This window comes from Anarhichas minor, unplaced genomic scaffold (assembly GCF_050575085.1).
Source record: "Anarhichas minor isolate MPS153535 unplaced genomic scaffold, ASM5057508v1 ptg000027l, whole genome shotgun sequence".
NCBI classification, from domain to species: domain Eukaryota; kingdom Metazoa; phylum Chordata; class Actinopteri; order Perciformes; family Anarhichadidae; genus Anarhichas; species Anarhichas minor.
Genome location: NW_027466473.1, coordinates 3,838,826 through 3,855,143, shown reverse-complemented (window position 1 = coordinate 3,855,143; position 16,318 = coordinate 3,838,826). Strand labels below are relative to the sequence as shown.

The following is a 16,318-nucleotide window of genomic DNA, read 5'->3' as shown; positions in this document are numbered from 1 at the left end:
TCTCAGAATCTTCTGGCGGAGCTACCCTCAGAGCAATACACCTCAGCAAAGTCTCATCACAAACTTCTGGCCCAATGCCCCCACCAACATCGACGCTGCCTTTGAAAGCAGACACTCAGACAGAGTGTTTCTCTTTAAAGGTATGTGATCTCAATATCTGCCTGAGGCTCTAATATGACACCGTTTTCAAGATGTACCTTTACATGCAGACACTAATACGTGTTTTCTGTCAATCTCTGTACAGAACGGAGAGTGTGGGCTTTCAGTGGCTATAATCTAGTGCGTGGCTATCCGAAATCAATTTCAAGATTTGGTCTGCCCAAAAGTGTGAAGAAAATCGATGCGGCCCTTGTTGACGTGGAATCCCAAAAGACTTTGTTCTTTGTGGGCAGCGATTACTACAGGTGTGTTCAAATGACTTAATGTGAAATGAATTCAGGCGACCGATGACGGTTCACAAGATGGTTCACAAATGGTGGTCTAATTCCTGTCCGTGTTTCCTCAGTTATGATGAGGCCAGAAAGACCATGGACCAGGGATTCCCCAAGCAAGTGGATGAGACCTTCTCTGGCCTGACCAGCAAGGTGACTGCAGCTTTCCAGTACAGAGGTGAGAAGCATTCAAAGTTTTCCAAGTCAAGGTTACCGAAATGAGAAAAGTTTGTCCAGAAACTAACATTGGGTGAATCTGTGTTCTGCAGGTTTTACTTACATCTACAGTGGACCCTACATGTTTGAGTACAGCCTGAGGACGGGGACGTTGTTCCGTGTGCTGAGGAACAGCTACTTCCTGCGCTGCACCAACTTCTAGAGCAGTTTACGAGCTATATTGTTTTTGTAGCCACTCTGAATGAGAATGAAGGCAACATAGTTAAACTGTCCATAATATGTGATAATATATCTTACAGTACATAATTATATTGTTACACACTTACGGGTATATACTTCCAGCACCTTATATGTTTTTTACATTTTGTTATAGCATTTTTGTGATGTCAGCCATTGTTTTTTAAAGTTAATTTAACTCTATTTTGTCTCAGATTATTTATGTCATATTCATAATTAAATTTTTGCTGTTGTTATTTTTGTTTCTGTGTACATTTTTTGTTTAATATAGTTTAATTGTGGAACTTTGGAGCATGTTGCCTAAATGTATGTAACATTGTTACAATTGCACATCTGCACAGATTTGTACACCACTGTGACAAAACACATGAATGTTTGTTTGCAAATATATAAAACAGAACAAATGTGACACATTTAACAGAAATTGGCACCATGATTAGCAAATAAAAGTTGTTTAAATACATTTCTGAGTAAGTTTTCTTGTTATTTTGCAAAATCAAAGAAAATGTCCTGTTTTCAAAAGTCTAGGCATTTGTTAGTGTATGAAGAAAAAAGTTGCTTCTGGTTGGTGAAATGTATTGGCCATTTAAAATGTTGTGTAGTGCAGTAGTTTAGAGTATTTTTTCATCACTAGAAATCTGAAAAAATGCAGTAATATATATATATATATACATTATATATGCATTATTAAAACAACACATGCTATACAGAATCATGTACATCCTCTAGTTAAATACTGAGACTTCAGCACCTTTAATGTTCCCCATCTTAGTTTAGCATGTTAGCATGCTAGCATGCTAGCAGTTGCTAATCAGCACTAAACACAAAGTACAGCTGAGGCTGATGGGAATGTCGGTAGTTTTGCAGGTATTTGGTGATAAAACAAATCACTGGATGGATTGTAATGTCGACCTGATGATGGCGTTAAATGAAAAGTCAGAAAATCATAAAACTTTTTCGAATCCATGCTGAGGAAGACATGAATGTTTGCAGCAAATGTCATGGTAATCTATCCAACAGTTGTTTTACAATAATCCACTCTGAACTACAAATGTCAGCCTCATGGTGGCACTAGAGGAAAGGTCAGTACATTAAAAACATAACTTCACTCTGAGTTTGAGGGGACCATGAATATAATGGCAAATGGAAAGCCACCACTCAAAGCGCTTAAACACTACATGTCATCATTCACCCATTCATACACTGATGACAGGAGCTATACCATGCAAGGTGCTACCTGCCCATCAGGACTATCTAACATTCATACTAAATTCACACACCGTAGGCACAGCTACAGGAGCAATTAAGTGTCTTGCCCAAGGACACCCTTTTCTCATCACTCAGTGTAGCTGCTCTTAACCGTTTGCAGGTCATCCAAAACGCTGCCGCCAGATTACTCACCAGAAACAAATCGACGGTCTCACATCACCCCCGTACTCCGATCTCTCCACTGGCTCCCTGTAGCTTTTAGGATACACTTTAAAATTCTCACTCTCACTTACAGAGCACTACACGGTCAGGCTCCTACATATGTAGCTGATCTACTTCGCCCCTATTCACCCGCCCGCGCTCTCAGGTCAGACGTTTTAGGTCTTCTGTCTGTCCCACGCACTCGCCTTAAGACCCGTGTTGACCGAGCTTTTGAGGCAGTAGCACCGAGGCTGTGGAATGCTCTGCCTGCACCTCTACGCCTCGCAGATTCTGTGAACGCATTCAGAAATCAGCTCAAAACGCACCTCTTTAGGCTGGCGTTTGGGTAAAACCTATGTCCTAGACCTGCTTTTAAACCATGTTTTAATTTTGTATTTTCTGTGTGTATGTAAATTATTGGCCCTATGGTCACATTGTGTTTTTTATGTTCGTAATTCTGCCCTGTTAAGCACTTTGTGACTTATGTCTGTGAAAAGCCGTTATAAATATATTTTATTTACTTACATCGACAGGGACTAGCAGAGCCGGGATCGAACCTACGATCCTCTGATTGAAGGACGACCCTGCTCTACCACTGAGCCACAATCGCCCCATGGTGCCATTGAAGTGCAATCCATTCAAGTAGTTGTTGATAATGTTGATAGTAGAGTCTCTGAGGGGTTCTGAGAGTTCCAACAAGAAAGAAGGTTCTCTTACTGTTCCACCAACAGTAGTGATTCATGCACATAATCAAACTGTCCTACCAAGACAGCATCAGTGATGGATATGTTTTCTGTGAATACTGCAAAATAATTCAGACCTGATAGCATGAAAACAATAGTGTATTTTTCAATCCTGACTAAACCTTACTAACTTATATGATTTGTGATGTAAAATCAGTAGCATTGGGTCAATATACAGTATACAGAAATAATAACAATAAAATATGATTTTACTAAACTTTGAAATAGAGTGTTGTACGGAACCAAATATGGTAATTTCTCTTGGATAAGGTTAGTGGCATGAGAATCCGGTTTGAGTGTGTCACATACATACCACATCGACCACATTATGTCTAATAATATGCTGCCCACTGATGAATAATGCAGGAGGGGATTAACAGTGGCAACATCAGCATTTACTGTTGTAATACAGCGTTGTTCTAGGAACCTTATGACACATAAAGTACAAACTCATATTACACATTTTCATGGAAACGGAAATTATGTTTTAATTAAAGCTTTGTGTGTTTTCTTTCAATTTGATGAATCACACACATGCAGATATATAGATATATAGATATATAGATATATAGATATATAGATAGATAGATAGATAGATAGAACGGATAGATAGATAGATAGATAGATAGATAGATAGATAGATAGATAGAACGGATAGATAGATAGATAGATAGATAGATAGATAGAACGGATAGATAGATAGATAGATAGATAGATAGATAGATAGAACGGATAGATAGATAGATAGATAGATAGAACGGATAGATAGATAGATAGATAGATAGATAGATAGAACGGAAAGATAGATAGATAGATAGATAGATAGATAGATAGATAGATAGATAGATAGATAGATAGATAGATAGATAGATAGATAGAACGGATAGATAGATAGATAGATAGATAGATAGATAGATAGATAGATAGAACGGATGGATAGATAGATAGATAGATAGATAGATAGATAGATAGATAGAACGGATAGATAGATAGATAGATAGATAGATAGATAGATAGAACGGATAGATAGATAGATAGATAGATAGATAGATAGATAGATAGATAGATAGAACGGATAGATAGATATATAGATAGATAGATAGATAGATAGATAGATAGATAGATAGATAGATAGATAGATAGATAGATAGATAGATAGATAGATAGATAGATAGATAGATAGATAGATAGAACGGATAGATAGATAGATAGATAGATAGATAGATAGAACGGATAGATAGATAGATAGATAGATAGATAGATAGATAGATAGATAGATAGAACGGATAGATAGATAGATAGATAGATAGAACGGATAGATAGATAGATAGATAGATAGAACGGATAGATAGAATAGATAGATAGATAGATAGATAGATAGATAGATAGATAGATAGATAGATAGATAGATAGATAGAACGGATAGATAGAACGGATAGATAGATAGATAGATAGATAGATAGAACGGATAGATAGATAGATAGATAGATAGATAGATAGGCAGATAGATAGATATATAGATATATAGATAGATAGATAGAACGGATAGATAGAATAGATAGATAGATAGATAGATAGATAGATAGATAGATAGATAGAACGGATAGATAGAACGGATAGATAGATAGATAGATAGAACGGATAGATAGATAGATAGATAGATAGAACGGATAGATAGATAGATAGATAGATAGAACGGATAGATAGAATAGATAGATAGATAGATAGATAGATAGATAGATAGATAGAACGGATAGATAGAATAGATAGATAGATAGATAGATAGATAGATAGATAGATAGATAGATAGAACGGATAGATAGATAGATAGATAGATAGATAGATAGATAGAACGGATAGAACGGATAGATAGATAGATAGATAGATAGACGGATAGATAGATAGATAGATAGATAGATAGATAGAACGGATAGATAGATAGATAGATAGATAGAACGGATAGATAGATAGATAGATAGATAGATAGAACGGATAGATAGATAGATAGATAGATAGATAGATAGATAGAACGGATAGATAGAATAGATAGATAGATAGATAGATAGATAGATAGATAGATAGATAGATAGATAGATAGATAGATAGAACGGATAGATAGAACGGATAGATAGATAGATAGATAGAACGGATAGATAGATAGATAGATAGATAGAACGGATAGATAGAATAGATAGATAGATAGATAGATAGATAGATAGATAGATAGATAGATAGATAGATAGAACGGATAGATAGATAGATAGATAGATAGATAGATAGAACGGATAGATAGATAGATAGATAGATAGATAGATAGATAGATAGATAGATAGATAGATAGATAGATAGATAGATAGATAGACAGACAGATAGATATATAGATGGACAGATAGATAGATGGATAGATGGATGGATGGATAGATAGATCACATGCTGCTCTCCTATTGCTACACCTTCATCCCCACATCTATGTTTACTGTGGATTTACCTAAAGCAAAGGTTGCACAACAAACACATGTACTGCTCCTCCCAATGTCCAGTGTTAGGAAACAGCAACCACAATGTAGTTTTCCACCAACAATAAAGTGCAAATGTTTTATTTAATAGATACATAAATTCATAATAATTTGATTGTGTGATAAAGAAAATAATCTAGTTGACGGAGGGAAACTTCTCTGTCAGTTGAAAAACAATCAGGGCCTTCGGATGCGTTACAGCACCCATAAATATGTGACAGTATGAACGGACCTCAATATCGTTATAATAAAGACAGAAACATTTATCTATAAACCTGGTTGTTACAATGGTTTAGCTGTTGTGAAGCGGTTGGTGAGTGGATTTGCACAGCATGTGGCATCTACAAATACTCCATTACCTGTCACAAGGACACTTGACGTGAAGCAGCATGTCTGTGTAAGAGGTCTCCTCCGATTAAAGACCCGTGAATCCATGACAGACTGCCTTCACAATCTGAGGATATCGCTCAGAATACCACAGATTAAGATATCAGCAAACACAATTCCTTGTTCAGCTCCACCTGCTGAACTGGTCAAAAGACAATAATAAGTCTCACTTCCATATAACTTACTTTATTCATCCAGTTTGTTCCTAGAATATGTGATTTTATAATCTGTGGTTTATATATGGAAATGTCATGTGTCATGGGGATTTGTTTTGGGGCTGAGCAATCAAAGCCAATCTTCGCCCTCTTATCTATAAATGGAACAGTTATTGAGTAACTGACTCAGGAAGGTAGTTGCTCAACACACCCACCCCTCAGCCTTTATAACAGCTGACTCCAGAGCAGACAAACAAGACGCATTCAACGAGGAAGCATGAGGTCCTGCAGTCTGTACATCATACTGAGCCTGGCAGTCACAGTCCACTGTGTGCCTGCATCACAGGTCACTGTGCAAGATGAAGGTTATGCAGAGGTATGTATGTATTCATTACTTTGCATTTAAGACGTGTTCCAGATGTGCATTTTGTGGACTTTTGTTGTTCCACAAATTCTGAAGCTCATTACTGACTTACCAGTATTACATCCTCGCATTCTTCTACAGAGCTACCTGAAGAGATTCTTCAACCTAACAGAGGAGACTGGTCCAACTATCAGACGGGGGGTCAGTCCGGTGACCAGGAAGCTGAGTGAGATGCAGAGATTCTTCGGTCTCAACATCACCGGGACCCTGGATACTGACACCATGGCGATGATGAAGAAGCCCCGCTGTGGCGTTCCAGATAGCAACATTGCCCGTTTCTCCACGTTCGGAGGTGACCCCAAGTGGCAGAGAAACAGCCTGACCTACAGGTGAGTGATCTGAAGAGAGAGAGTGTGGGACAGATGAACTGTAGATAGTCTAAGTAATAATATTCTTGACTGTTGTTCCGCCCATCAGGATAGAGAACTACACACCTGACATGTCTGTGTCAGAGGTAGATGCGTCCATAGACAAAGCCCTGCAGGTTTGGGCCAAAGTCACTCCTCTGAGATTCAGAAGGATCAACAGTGGCACCGCTGACATCATGATCTCCTTTGGACGCCGATGTGAGTACAGAAGAAGTGTCAGTGGTGGAAGCAGAACTCAGGTCCTTTACTTAAGTAAAATTAGAGATAAAATAGTCTAAAATACTCCATCACAAGTACAAGTCCTGCATTCTTTGTGTTACTTAACTGAAAGTACAGAAGTATAATCTAGAATATGTTTTTACTATATTATATTATATTATACTGTAAAATTGTTCTGCATCATATTTTACACGCTCATCATATAGAGTCTTGATCTTTAAAATAAAAAAATAAACAATTTGGACTAGAAGTATAAAGTAGCATGAAATCAAAAAATGCAAGTAAAATGCAAGAAGGTCAGCGCATAAAGTTTATCAGCCATTGTTCAGGTTGTGTATTGAACAAATTAATTATACTTCATGCACAGACCGCAAGAACCTAAAAAATGTTTTTAAGTACATTATGTGGGTAATGTACTTCCACATCTTTTTGGTATTGTGTGATTTTCTTTCAAGTGTATCTCTTTGTAAACTCGTTAATGTTATTACAACTATAATGTACTACATTTGTTATTCTGATTTAGCTGTGTATAGGTGATAGGTATCTATCTTTCAGCATGTCCTATTCAGCTTGTTGACACCTCTGCAATAGTTGCGTATTTGAGTGGCATATCCCTTAATTCCTGACAATGGTTGCAATGCAGTACATAATATATATTACTTAACATCACAAAGACACAACAGTCATTCCTCTGTTGGCATGCCAGAGCTTGCAGTCATCTTGGAGGCATCTTTACTATTTTTTAAGGGTTAAGAGACAGTGTTTATTTTAGCTCAGGTTTGTGATCTTGATATCCAACAGAGACGTTTGTGTTGCGGTACAATAGCAATGAAATGCTTTTGTCTATCCAGTTGTGATTTGATGCTTTTTACAAAGATACAGTAAGTGCAGGAGAAAACAACATAGCACAAGTTCTAGTTTGCAAAACCTGACATGAGCATGTTCTTGTTAACAGCACATGGTGATTTTTACCCCTTTGATGGCCCTGATGGCACTCTTGCCCATGCCTTCGGCCCAGCACCTGGCATTGGAGGAGATGCTCATTTTGATGATGACGAGACCTTCACTCTCCGCTCAAACAGAGGTGAGTCTTTATATTGATGCACAGCATAGTGTCTCTTTTAACCACTAACGACTGTCAGCGTGTGTTTTGACATGGTATAATCATAGAGAGGGGAGTAATAAGGCAGCAAGCTCTGAAGTGTCTTACAGCTGCATTCTCTCTAATGTCCACCAGGGGGCGACTCCTCTGGTTGTATAGAAGTCTATGAGAAAATGACTCTACTTCTCTCTTGATGTATTACCTCAGTAAACATTGTAAACATGAGTTTATGGTCTCAGTCTCTAGTTTCAAGTCTTCTTCAATACAGCATGAAGTTCATTTAGTAGATGATGGTCCATTTAGAGTCAAATAGACGATAAAGCAGGGTATGCTTTAGGGCGGGGCTACCTTGTGATTGACAGGTCATTACCACGGTGTTGTCTGGTCTGGGAGTTGTCATGTCGTGTCTTGTTTTCCAACTTTAACCCTTTCACAATGTGTTTTCAGTTCATGAAAGTTGATTATTAACATTTTGGTCGCCTAAAAACCTCTTATTCTATGTTGTACCTGGCTCCGCCCTCTTATGTAATTTATGAAAGAACAAGATGGCGACCGCCAAAATGCCGAACTCAAGGCTTCAAATCATAGTCCACAAACCAATGGGTGACGTCACGGTGACTTATATCCAGTCTATCACTGTTACTAACCTGTAGCTCTGTGTTTTCTGCTGCAGGCTACGTCCTCTTCATGGTGGCTGCCCATGAGTTCGGCCACTCTCTTGGCTTGTCTCACTCTGATGATGCTGGTGCTCTCATGTACCCCGTGTACTCATACAGGAACCCTGACACCTTTGTTCTGCCTCGGGATGATGTCAAAGGCATCCAGTCTCTCTATGGTTCGTACCAACTGGCTGGATCACACACATAGCATGTGATCAAATTCTCTGACAATCTCTTGTACAACCTTTGATGATGCTATTCAACTGTTTGGGCTTTGCGATCCAGGGCTTTCTAAATACTTGGGAACTAATTTTGTCTCTGTTCCAGGTCCAAACCCTAACACGGATCCCTCTGTAGATAAACCTCAGCCCCCCACCAGCCCTGATGCCTGTGATTCTACCCTGGTCTTGGATGCTGTTGCCACCCTGCGAGGAGAGATGCTCTTCTTCAAAGACAGGTATTGTAGACACACCGGAACTTCTGAATCCAAAGCCCTAGGATTGTTTTTCATTGTAAGAGGTGTGGCTTATGTGCAAAATGTCCTTGTGTGTTCTCAGCAAGTTCTGGCGGAGCAAGAAACCTCAGCAAAGTCTCATCACAGACTTCTGGCCCAATGCCCCCACCAACATCGATGCTGCCTATGAAAGCAGAGACTCAGACAGAATCTTTCTCTTTAAAGGTATGTGATCTCCTTATCTGATCATTTCAAGTTTATCTCAATTTTCTGCTTTTTTTCTGTTAACTTTCTTTTGAAATATTTTCTGCCTGCAGGTCGTAAAGTGTGGGCCTTCACTGGCAACAACCGTGTTAGTGGCTATCCTAAAAGACTTACCTCCTTTGGTCTGCCAAGAGGTGTGAGGAAAATCGATGCTGCCGTCTATGATGTGGAATCTGGCAAAACTCTGTTCTTTGTGGGCAGCTATTACTTCAGGTGTGTTCAGAGTATGTTGTTTTCAGTATTCTAATTCTTTACTGTTATTGAATGTATCTAATTCCTGTCTGTGTTTCCTCAGCTATGATGAGGCCAGAAAGCGCATGGACCGGGGATCCCCCAAGCGAGTGGTTCGGACCTTCTCCGGCCTGACCAGCAGGGTGACTGCAGCTTTCCAGCACAGCGGTGAGAAGCATTCAAAGCTTGAACCTGAACTGAAAACAGACATTAGCAGTTTTTCTAACAAATGAAGGAAGAATCCTCCTTCATTCTTTTCAGCCTTTAAAAGAAAAGTGACATTTGGAGTATTTATAAGCTTAATTGCTGAGAGTGACATGAGAAGATCCATACCACTTTGTCACCATATCTGTCTGTTAAACATGCAGCAGATTTAGTTACCTTAGATAGCTGTTTTCTTTCTGACCTGCCTTTATGCTAAGCTAAGATAACCGTCTCCTAGATCCAGCCTCATATTGTGACAGTGGTATCAATATTTTCATCTAATTTTATGAAGGGAAGAAGGGATTAAGCATTTTCCCCAAAATGTTAAACGTTCCTATAACTAGCACAGAAACTAACATTGGGTGAATCTGTGTTCTGCAGGTTTTACTTACATCTACAGTGGACCCTACATGTTTGAGTACAGCCTGAGGACGGGGACGTTGTACCGCGTGCTGAGGAACAGCTACTTCCTGCGCTGCACTAACTAGAGCAGTTTACTAACTACATTGTTAAAGTAGCTGCTCTGAATGTACACTAACTGTGTTAATAAAGTACATTTTAAATATTTTTATTGCGCAAAATATTATATTTTCAACATTTAATTGTATAAAATTTATTTAGAGCAGCAGTTTATAAATAAAATGTAAAACATATTTTTTTATGACACTTTCAGCCATCCTGTAAATCTGATAGTTAGTTAAAAGTCTAATCTGAGGGGCTTCTACTGTCAGGGAAGTTCCTGGTGATGCCTCTGGGATGAAACATCTCAAAGAGGGTTCTTCAAGATAGCAAGTCCACTTGCATTTGACCTGTTACTGGCGCTGCTGTTCTTTTTACATGTTATCTAATGACATTATAGATGATCTGGAAAGCTCTGGTAATGTGTGTAACCAATGCATTACAATATTGTTACTGACACAACAAAAACAGGATCAACAAAGGTCTCCTAATGTTCTTGCAAATGAATAAAATCAATATAAAAATGAACCTTTGTGAAGGCTCTGACGCTTTAATTTTGTGACTGTACTTTATGCTATTATTCTGGAATGGCTGTGGCTCAGGGGTCAGAGCGGGTCGTCCTTTAATCTCAATGTTGGCGATTCGATCCCCGGCTTCCGCTGTCCACGTGTCAAAGTGTTATTGAGCGAGACTCTAAACTCCCCGGTTGCTTCAGCAGCTCCTTGCTTTTAAAGTTTAGGATGGATTAAATACAAAGGACAGATGTTATGCATGTACCTGCATATGACGATTTTAATACAGATTTATATTCAGCATCAGATGTTTGTAAATATTTATTGTCAGAAAAGAGGATCAATAAGCTTCCCAGCTAGATGTTGTAAGATTCACTTTTTATGAGCATCCACCACAAATACAGTGGAGATAAAAAACAGCCCAAACAGGCACAGGGTCACACAATATAAAAACAACAGGAAGCTCAATGCTCATAAAGAAAAGTGTTAACAGTAAATCAAAAATATTTAAAAAGTAGAAATACTGTTCTCTGACAATGAGGTGCTCAGCCTGTTAGATGGTGTCTGAATGCCTGATGCCATTTGAGTCACAAATGTAGCTATTTAGAAGAATGCGAGCTTATAGAGGTCCTACGTAAACCTTCAGTCCTTCCATTTCTAATCCAGAGAATTCTTAATGCTGCCAAAAATGTCAGATATTTACCCCACATGTACATACATATTATCTTCTTTTTGAAATGGTGTCAGGACATCGAGTTTGGTCCAGTAACCTTTACTAAATGTGCTAAATTCCATAGTCAGAGCGTTTATCAGAGCTTCTCCTGGCTCTGTTCAGATAACCGGGCCAGCCGTGCGTGCCTTTTAGTGTATGTGAGCTCTGCACTGTGCTCTTGCAGCTGATAACACCATCCCGACCGACAGCGTCATTGCCAGTGTGCGAAATATGCGGGTATGGACGGGACCCCCTCATTGCCAGAGAGAATTTCTCACACCGGTCGTAACGTAGCGCCAACCCTCCGGTTCCCCACACTTAGATCTTAGATCCTGATGTTTCCTCTTGTCTGAATCTAAACAATGTGTTCCTTTGGTTCATGTCTGATCTACATCATGTTGATGCAGGCCCAGGCTGCTATGAAACTCCAAATGTTGTCCTTATCTTCCCCCCCCCGACTCCCTCTCCCATCACTACACCTATTACCTCTCCCCCTGTTGTTCTAAATGGGCATGTTCAGACATTTGCAGGAATGTTTTATTGCCCCGTCATGCATCTTTTTCTGCTCTTCACCTCGCAAACAAAACACTGAAATTGACTGTTTCCGAAAATAACCAACTAGTGCACTAGTCCAACTCTACATTTGAGCAGAGCCTGAGAGGAAGAATAAGTAAAGTACCCGGAGTTGTTCCTTCTTCTCTGCGGTAGACAAAAACAGGAACCATGGAACCTGCACTGTGCACTGTGATGATAGTTGTGATTGTTGCACTCTGTGGAGCTGTGCCCACCACTTCACCCAGCCACGAAGAGCTCGCTAAAGCCCAGGTAATCATGAGGTGTTTGTTGCTGGTATCTCACCTGCCGATACAAGTGAGGGAATCAGTTTTCTCTGTGATTCTGTCAAATCTATTTGATTTGTTTCAAAGCTGTCAAACAATGAAGTTACACCCTATTTGAAATTTTGGAACATGAAAAGAAAAAATGTGCTTCCCATTTTCGGAAATCTATTTAAAGTCAGTTTTCCAGTATTACAGATTGGTTTGAACAATTTCCTGAGCTGCACTTTGTACCAGACACTGGCTCAGTTTTGAGATGCAGAGAATCTTTAAAGGAACAGAGTGTAGCATTTACGGGGATCTATTGGCAGAAATGGAATATAATATGAATTAGTAGGTTTACTTATGTGTATAATCACATGAAGATAACCTACCCTACCTTTGTCCAGTCTCTGCTGGTACTTGTGCAGCTGCACTAAAACACACACAGAGCAACATTTTGACAAAAACCATGTCAGGGCCATAGGTCTAGTTCATGTGACTTTACTATGAAATACATATTTATCCAATAGCCAACAATTAGCTTTTATCTGTTAATTCAATCCACTCGGATTGATTTGCTATTTTGTTGTGCAACCCGGTGTTGCAGAATGACAACAAATGATGATTGAATTTGAGATCGTATCATCCAATTTTAGATTTCAGTAGACAATGAGCGAGCATTAGACAAGGTAGACAAGAAAATAAGATAGAAAAAGTGAGCGTACACTTTTTGACTAATGCAGAAAAATATACAGACCACAAAAAGTATCAAAAATTGGTTTTGATTTCATGAAAATCTGTAGGATTATAATTTATAAAGTAATATTAAAAAATGTTAATGTATCTTTTCTGCATAATCTGCATTTATAGTTAAATTACTTTTCTGTCAGATTAATCATATTCGGAGATCTTTTTGAACATGAGAAGTGTTTCTTCCCGTTGTCTTTGTCCAGGACTATCTGTCTGAGTTTTTCTCTGATGTGGGTGTCAGTGCCCCCAGCAGTGTTCGCCGCAGCTCTCTGGATTCCTTTCAAGACACTCTCAAAAAAATGCAGGAGTATTTTGGCCTCGAGGTTTCTGGGCAGTTGGACTCCAACACCCTGGAGGTGATGGCTCGCCCCCGCTGTGGCTACACGGACGTGACCAGATATGGCCACTTTGAAGGTCGACCGAGGTGGGACAAGACTGTGGTCACATACAGGTACGACACAAGATCTCCGTGTCAGGACAGAGAGCAGCAAGTCTGTGCGAGATCTTCATCCAAACATAAAGCACAATAAAGCTGCTGTTGAGAGATTTGTAAACCATTTTCCCTGTCACACCCCGCAGGATAACGGACTACACCCCAGACTTGAGTCAAAGTGATGTGGATGTCACCATAGCCAAGGTTCTGAAACTCTACAGTGACATCATTCCTCTGGATTTCCAGCACATCCACAGCGGCACCGCTGACATTATGATCATGTTCAAGGCTCGAGGTAATGCACGGCCTTCAGTGTTTTTGAGAACATGTCTGATTTAGTGTTAACTATTTTCTCCTCTCGAAACCAGACCATGGAGATTTTGCTCCATTCGACGGGGAGGGTGGGGTCTTGGCCCACGCGTTCTCCCCTGGACAGGGCAATGGAGGGGACACCCATTTTGATGAAGATGAGAGCTGGACTCTAACCTCAGCAGGTGCTTACATTAAGAAAGCGTTGTCATTTAGGTGATGTAATGCTACAGCTGATTGTAGCAACGTCCTACAGGGGCAATAATCACATCATTTTGAGAAATAAGCCCATGTCGCTGGGTGATTATGTATCCACAATTACTTTGGTGTGTATCTGCAGGATCCAACCTGTTCTTGGTGGCAGCCCATGAGTTCGGCCATGCACTGGGATTAACCCACTCTCAGGTCAAGACGGCCTTGATGTATCCCACCTACCAGTATGTGAACACAGAGGGCTACATTCTACCAGATGACGACAGACAGGGAGTACAAGCTATCTACGGTGAGAGCTACTAATTCATATAGACAGATTTTTGGGGGCATCATCTTTTAGAAACATCTTTACCTGTGCCATTTCTTTATATTTTATAGGAGTCAGAGCAACATCATCTCAACCGACAACGACAAATCCGCAGCCCACCAACAAACCTGTGCCAACACCACAACCTAGACCTGAACCAGATCCTGAAACCACATCAGAACCTCCTCCAGACAGATGCAACAGGAACCTGATCTTTGATGCTGCAACCTCCATTCAGCGAAGTCTTTACTTCTTCAAAGACGGGTGAGCCATTTATGCACTATTTGTTTTTTATTTCGTCATTTGAGTTTTACAACAACATCTACTTCATGTATTATTCATGTGTTATCTTAAAATGTAGATGCATAGAGTTAGGTTTCTTTTCTCAGTATGGGACCACCGTCAGTTTATCATTGGATTTCGTGTTACTTTGTCAGACATTTCTGGAAGAGGAGCAGCTCCTGGGACGGCATCAGTACGCACAAGATACAGTCTGTCTGGCCTGGAATCAGCAGAGTTGATGCTGCTTATGAGTATAAGAAACGCAATACTGTCATTTTCTTTGAAGGTACAACCTTTGGTTTAATAAACTTGGTAAATAAATCCACAAGTATCAAATAAACAATGGGACCAGAAAGGAACATAACTCTACCTTATTTGTGTGACAGGGGATCATTACTGGAGGATCAGAGGAAACGCTGTCCTCCCTGGTTATCCCAAACCTCTCAGCGACTTTGGCCTCCCTCCATCTGTCACCAAGGTAGATGCTGCTGTCTATGTGTCAGTCACAGGCAGAACCCTGCTCTTTGTGCAAAACAGATACTGGAGGTGAGTAACATGGATAGCCATAAACATCTGGGCTGAATCCTGATACAGATGCCACATGTTTAAGAACACCTCCCTGTGTTACTCATGCAGCTACAATGAAAGGAGGGGCAGAATGGATGGTGGGTACCCGAAATCCATCCGCAGAGAGCTCCCTGGGATCGGCTCCAGAGTGGATGCCGCTTTTGAGAACAGAGGTAGGTGACAGTAGCACAGCAGCATTATCACTTCCTGTCCAGGGAGGTACTAATCATGCATCATCCCTTTTCAGGTTACCTGTACTTTTCATATGGATCAAGTCAGACAGAGTACCACTACCAACGAAGAAGAGCGATTCGCACTCTGTTAAACTACGGGTGGATGGATTGCAACTAAAGAAACAAAGACCCAAACACACACACTCACACACCTGTGAGCACACAATAATAGCTAGCTCTACTCCACTAACTAATCCTGAGTAGTTTCAGGGGGCTTTTCTGTAGAACTATGCATGGGAATACATCATTAGAATAATCAAATACAATATGAAATAGTATAATAATCCTGTGGGCAATAACTTGCTATGTAGTCAATGTGTTTTCTTGGACATACATCAATTAAATATGATTCAATCAATCTTTAAAAGTGTAAAACATCAAGGACTTTAAATGTATTAGGAATTAGGATAAATTAGAATAAAGGTTTGCTTTGAACCCAGGTGAGGAGGAAACCATTTCTCTTTCAGCAAGACCTCAAAAGAGTTGTTGCAAGAGGAAAACCCATGCACATAGTCATGAAAGGGTAACTTCTGTACCCTGAGCCCTATTTCCCCATGTGTTTGTGTCTAAGTGACTAATGGGGACAACATTTAGTGTAAACTGATCCAGTATTGAGGTAGAACTGTGTAACGACCTGCAAGGGCACGTGAGCATCATCAATGTAAGATTACGTCTACTAAAAGGGCTTGTTGTCGCCACTACAGGCTCAGATTGTTGTTACAAGTTTATAAGTTTATAAGTT

At 39.7% G+C, this 16,318-nt stretch overlaps 2 protein-coding genes across 2 annotated transcripts in view; both read left to right on the top strand.

Annotated features, from left to right (window-relative positions):
- Window positions 1-15,694, top strand: part of LOC142959855 (uncharacterized) — a 28,265-nt gene extending 12,571 nt beyond the window's left edge. The window contains 13 exon segments of the mRNA XM_076101345.1: window positions 7-140; window positions 245-404; window positions 506-609; window positions 701-805; window positions 13,410-13,683; window positions 13,812-13,960; window positions 14,034-14,159; window positions 14,339-14,476; window positions 14,566-14,758; window positions 14,932-15,062; window positions 15,163-15,322; window positions 15,413-15,516; window positions 15,591-15,694. Coding sequence (XP_075957460.1) covers window positions 7-140; window positions 245-404; window positions 506-609; window positions 701-805; window positions 13,410-13,683; window positions 13,812-13,960; window positions 14,034-14,159; window positions 14,339-14,476; window positions 14,566-14,758; window positions 14,932-15,062; window positions 15,163-15,322; window positions 15,413-15,516; window positions 15,591-15,694 — 1,882 coding nt within the window.
- On the top strand, window positions 6,334-10,469 carry LOC142960565 (collagenase 3-like). Its single transcript, XM_076102444.1, has 10 exons — window positions 6,334-6,432; window positions 6,562-6,809; window positions 6,898-7,046; window positions 8,023-8,151; window positions 8,843-9,004; window positions 9,156-9,285; window positions 9,386-9,507; window positions 9,600-9,759; window positions 9,842-9,945; window positions 10,363-10,469. Exons 1-10 carry the CDS (start codon window positions 6,334-6,336, stop codon window positions 10,467-10,469), a joined length of 1,410 nt encoding a protein of 469 aa, XP_075958559.1.
- Window positions 15,695-16,318: the final 624 nt, after the last annotated feature.